At 40.9% G+C, this 6,000-nt stretch overlaps 1 protein-coding gene across 1 annotated transcript in view; it reads right to left on the bottom strand.

Moving 5' to 3' along the window:
• Positions 1-240: 240 nt before the first annotated feature.
• The window catches only part of LOC139300233 (Na(+)/H(+) exchange regulatory cofactor NHE-RF2), a 29,517-nt gene continuing 23,757 nt past the window's right edge, over positions 241-6,000 (bottom strand). Inside the window, exons 5-7 of the mRNA XM_070923255.1 lie at positions 1,532-1,685; positions 796-914; positions 241-697 (exon numbers count right to left, since the gene is read on the bottom strand). Coding sequence (XP_070779356.1) covers positions 539-697; positions 796-914; positions 1,532-1,685 — 432 coding nt within the window. The 3' untranslated portion in view covers positions 241-538. The remainder of the gene's footprint in view (positions 698-795; positions 915-1,531; positions 1,686-6,000) is intronic.

The following is a 6,000-nucleotide window of genomic DNA, read 5'->3' as shown; positions in this document are numbered from 1 at the left end:
GTCCATGATGATGGGATACTGTTTTTTTAATAGTTGTTTATACTTACTTTAAATATAAAAATAAGCTCATTAGCTTGAAACAAGTTTCTAGGAATGGGGAGAATGGGATGATTAAAGTAGTGAACAAGTGATAGGGATTGAGGCAAATGTGTGAAAACTTGCTTGCAATACTCCCATCTGATAGACGTACATGTATGTGAAGCTTTTTAAGATGCTCTTTCTTCTGAACAGTGTGATTTTAGCAAAGTATGCACAGTTTTTGCAGTCAGTCAGCGCTTTGACGAGGAAAAATGTGGCTGTTAAGAGTCTCTGAAGTGGCTGAAAAAGTCAAATCCATTGTACAACTTTTTCCTTTTGTCACATTTAATTCCAGGAACAAAGTATCTTCTGCTGTATGGGGGATCTTGGTTCTTTCTCTAAGAAAAAACATGATCTAAGAGGGACGTTCTCCGACAACACTAACTCGTCCACGCCGAGGGCTACAAAGAGCTCTTATCTCTGTCCTTTGGTGTTTGAAGTGTCCTTGGAGGAGAATGTCTCAAAAGTTGCTGAACAGCTCGTATTTCTTCATCCAGTCCATCTGCGGCGCCTTCTTCTTTTCTTTGGCATGGACCTTCATCTTCTCTTCTGCTGCCGTAGCGCTTAGGCCCATCTCAGCGAACGGGTCCAACAGCCGGCCGCCCTCATCATCTGCCAGCTAGACAGGAGACATTAATGAAGATGGAAAGATGTTCAGGGTAATGACTTTCATGTGAAGGACCAAACACAGCACCAAATATGAATGCCCACACCCACCTGTGTGCTGTTGCCCTGGCTGCTGAGGTCGGAGTGTGTGGACCTGATGGACTGTGTGGTGGAGCTGCCGTTGATCTGAGGGTTGTGGGAGCCGTTGGATATGGACGGACCATCGTAGTCTGAGAAAACAAACAAACAACGCATGCAGAAGGCGCTGAGTGAAGAAAATATTGTCCAAGCCCATAAATTGTTGTTTTACACTCTCGTATAATCTTCATAATCTTTATACATAGATCATATTCAAAGGAATGCGACGTCAGTCAACAAATGGAAGTCTTGCAAGGTTTGTTGTGATGTACTTTAAGGTCTGACAATGTTTCATCTTCATCAATTCAGGAATCATGGAGAGACGAGAGTGAACGCAGTGAGCGTAAAAACATTTTGGTGGAGGACATTTGTGGAGAATAAAGTTTCCAAAGTAACTGAATGGTTATGATGTAGTAATGTATATTTTCTTTCAAGGAAATTAATTTGGAAATCAACAATTGCTTATAAACTCAAAACTCAATTAACTTAACTGTAAAATAAATAAAACTTTGTCTCTGTTTTCCAGTATCTAGTACCAAATTACATAGATCTTTCCAGGAAATGTTCTTAAAAAATGATGGACCTCTAAAATAAAAACCTCGTTCTTTGCAGTAAAATACGTGCTATCACTTCCTAATATGATATGACCACAACCTACTTCAAAGCTCAGATATACGTAACACATAACCTTTTGTTAGTGCAGTCGTACCTTTGAGATGGCTCACTGTGGGGACAACGCCCCTCCTCTTGAAGTGTTCGTCTGTGTCTGGGTCCACCACCAACAGCCAGGTCTCATCGCCTCCTTTCTTTATGAAGGCCACCACCTCTGCATGCCGCATGCCCTCGATGTTCACACCGTTTACCTGGAGAGCACAGAGACAAAAAGGAAAGGGGTTTTGGTAGGAAGGAAGGAGATATTTCAATTGTTTTGTAAGTTCACTGTTATATCTCTACACAGTATTAGTAGTAAAACATGGCTTTAAGGTGATTTTATATGCCCTCTGCCAGCCATAGTGGAGGTCCACAGGGATTTAGGCACTGTCTGTTGAAAGCAAAAGCCAAACAAGGTTTATTTTTGCATCAGTGTCTGCTTACTGAGAGTAACAATCCCACTTCATTATTTTAAAAAGTAATCTTTTCCATGGGGCATAGATAGTTGACAGTGTCTGTGAAGATGTCCACAGCAGGGGGGTTTCTCTGGGAGGCATTCTCCAAAATACAAAGACAGAGACGAGACATAATAATACTGAGACTCCAAAAAGCCCAAAAAGGCTGAATACATGAACAATACCAAAACATGTTGGCATGGTTGACCAGTACTGACCCACACCAACAAGATTCGGATTTCTGCTGGGGACTTCAAAGCAACCAAATCAGATTTTTCCAACTATAATCTCACCTGAACTAACCTACTTCAATCCCTCTTTGTTGACATACTGGATACAATGCTGAGAGCCTGTGCTACCTCAGTTGTCCAGCAGGTGGAGTTATGGAACAACGTACTGATTATACACTGTTCAACTTGACTCTCAGAGCGCCTGCACCACTCAATGTTACTCAAACTCGTGTTTTGAATTGTGAATTCTTGCAACATCGATTCAGGAGAGTGTTAAGAACAGCTGTTCATGCAGCTGTATGAGTTATGATTTACAACATTAAAAGAAGGACCTGCGCTACAACAATCAGAAAACAGAGAGGGACATAATGAATATGTGTGCATGCGACTGACCATCTATGTGTTACCTCTACCCCTAGCTAGCAAAACACAATAGCCTGTTATTGCTTGCTCTTATCTGGATGCTGCGTGCGTTTGGAGACCTGCGTTTCAACAGCTTTGTCTAGACTTTGGCTTCTCTGAGGCAGGTAGCTTTGCGCCACGCCAAGTTAATGTTGGTACACAATCAATTATTCATAGCTCTCCTGGGCTCCGGCTATTGTGTGGGTTTCAGGTGTCAGAGTCCTGAGGGTGAATTTGTTTAAAATTCACTGCTTATGACAAGATGGGACTTAGTAAAGCAGAGGAAGAGAGATCAAAGTGCAAACTCTAAACTAAAATGAGCTTTTAGCTCTTGTTTGTGGGTGAGGAAAATGGGGTGAAATAAATGTAGAAAATATGACTGTAGGCAAATAGGTGCTTTCAGGGAAGAAAGGAAGAGAAAACAAGATCAAGAGAGGGAGAGAGGAAGGAAGGAAGGAAGACCACACTGTAAATGAGTCAGAAGAAACATGAAGGAAGAGTGGAATCAACAGATGGAAAATCTCTAACATATCCTTTCTTCCCTGCTCTCATGACAGACAGATAAGACAGACAGACAGGCAGGCAGACATATAAAACAGACATCATCAGTCAGCCGGGGACACGGACAGACAGTTTGATACAGAGAGAACAAGCATCTTTGTGTTCGACCAAACAACAGGTGTTGTGTCATGTTTCACAGCCCTTCATTAACAGTCCATCCCACACAAGACAATACACTGTGCTCTCTGCCCACTGGGCTAATTAATACACGGTGTAGGAACAGTACAGACGCTTATTTCTCATGTGACTATTCCTCAGGGAACCTCTTGATACTAGTGTGTGTTTAAGTGTGTGTCTCATCAAAGTCATGGAGGGTCCAGCCACCTGAAGTCCACAGGCGCATTTTTGATGTGGTTCGTGTGTGTGTGTGTGTGTGTGTGTGTGTGTGTGTGTGTGTGTGTGTGTAACAGCAGCCACAGACTAACCTTGGATTGATCAAAACAAACAATTTCAAATCTGCACATCTGTGAATGACACAAGTGACTTTTAACTCCTCGGTCTCCAGTTGAGCTTTGCAAAGAATTAGATGTGATTTAGATGTTGACATGAGCTGAAGCCTGTTGAAACCCCAGGACATTGTTAAACAAGCTATTATAGACAATGCTTTATCTATAATTCAGCAATTCAACAACTGCACAGCATATTTGTTGCCTCAAATTAAATCAGAAACTGATTTTGGTAGATAAATTAGTGGGAATGTAATGTTCCCATACCAACTGTTATTTTTCCAGTGGAAAGAGTGAGTGGCACATTGATGCCAAATCAAGAGTAGAAAGGTTTCATGGTGATGACTCAGCAAAGGACACCAGTTCTTGGTTGAAATGATGGATATAGGTTCTTGCCTGACCACAATTAGAGTAAGACTATGAGTCTACAGCCATGCTAGCCGCTCTGTGAGGCTGTGCTGAGGCATAGCGGTGCTTTGAGCTAAATGCTAATGATGAACATGACAATGCTAATATGCCAATGCTAAAAAGGTATAACGTTTATCATGTTAACCATCTTAGTTTAGTGTGGTAGCATTCCAACATTTGCTAATTAGCACTAAACACAAACTACAACTGAGGCTGATGGGAATATCATTAGTTTTGTGGGTATTTGGTCATAAATCAAAGTATTGGACAAATTGAAACTTTGACTTGCAAGAGGAAAGTTAAGGTATCACCAAAGTTATTACAATCCATAATGAGGGTGAAATGAATGTGTGTACCAGATTTTATAGCAATTCATCCAATAGTTGTTGAGACATTTCACTTTTAACTACACATGTGAACCTCATGGTGGAAAGAGGACCAAAATCATAAGGATTTATCATATGTACAAGATCTTGTGCCAATCCATCTAGCAGATACTCAGATATTTTACTGGATAAGTGAAAAATGTGACGCAGTTATTGAGATATTGGACGGACCGACACTGACGTCCCCAGAGCTGTGATGGAAGTATGGTTAAAAACAACATTTCCGGGTGTGTGTGTTGTTTTTTGTGGGCTGTCATGAAATTAACCTCAAGCGTGTGTTTTGGGTACTATTGAAAAGTCAGCATCATGTTCTTTGATGTCACCCTCAAGTTTGTGAGAGGTCCAGAGTATGCACTGCTGAGCGCAGGCGGAGCAGAGAAACTGATGAGGCATTCACTGGTGTCATAGCTTCTGCCAAGCTGAGCTCTCACTACAAGCTGCTGATACACCTCCAGCGTAATGGGGCGTGGTGAGAGAAAGAGACAACGAGAGACAGCGAGAGAGAGAGATCTGTCATGGTTGTTCACCTCTCTAACAAGCTGCTGACAGATAACACAAGCGCTGTCTTGACGCATGGTCAGAGACGGTTGCAATTATCAACGTGTAAACACATACACACACACACACACACACACACACACATACACACACACACACCGGTCCCAACTAAACAAGAATCATTTTCTCGATTAATTGATTAACTGTTTCGTCTTTAAAATGTCAGACAATAACAAAAACTGTCCATCACATTTTCAATATGACGTCTTGAAATGTCTTGCTTTAATAAGATAAGATATTCTGTTTGTAATGACATAAAACTGATAAAAGCAGCAAATCCCCACTTTGGAGAAGCTGTGTTTTTTTTTTTACTATTTTACTATTATCAGACATCTTATTTCATTTCTATGTAATTTATATTAAGATCTTTGCTTTGGCAGTGTGAGCACATGTACATCATGCAAACAAAACTCCTCAACTTCATCTGTGTGTGTGCATGTAAATGTGATCCTCAGTTTATGTCTCCATGGAGAGTTGTAGGGAGGTGGTGGACTGTTACTGTCACCAGTGACCTGCTACAGGATGTTCCCACACACTCTCACCAGCCATCTAATATTCCAGTAGAGCATCAGAAGATCATCTCTTCTGACGCCAAGATTGCCACTGTAGTGTGACCAACAACATTTTGCCTCTTTCTGACTTTTATTTTGATTTTGAACTGCAGCTCTGCATAGTGGTCCTGATCATAGTTACAGGACCAGAATGATGGTTATTCATATTTTGTTCCATTAAGGACATATTGTCCACAATTTATATTTCAACCATTTCAAGTATATCATAAAGTTTTGACATTTTTCATACCTTACAGGCTGAAGTTGGCTTCCATTCATTGAGTTCACTAAGATTTGAAAATCAAATTGTGATTACCTACATTTGTTGGTGATCCTGTAGATACAGCGAACATTTCATCATCTTTGTGATGTCTCTCTAGAAACTCCAACAGCTAAGACTCAAGAGTTTGGCTGCTGAACAGCAACATCTTTACAGGAATGGTTTGACATGTAGGAAAATACGCTTATTCGCTTAGTTAGATGAGAAGATTTATACCACCACTAAGCTAACTGGCTGCTGGTTCCAGCTA

Source organism: Enoplosus armatus, chromosome 17, assembly GCF_043641665.1.
Source record: "Enoplosus armatus isolate fEnoArm2 chromosome 17, fEnoArm2.hap1, whole genome shotgun sequence".
Taxonomy (NCBI): domain Eukaryota; kingdom Metazoa; phylum Chordata; class Actinopteri; order Centrarchiformes; family Enoplosidae; genus Enoplosus; species Enoplosus armatus.
Note: the sequence above shows the minus strand (reverse complement) of the source record. Positions and strands in the feature narration are given on the sequence as shown.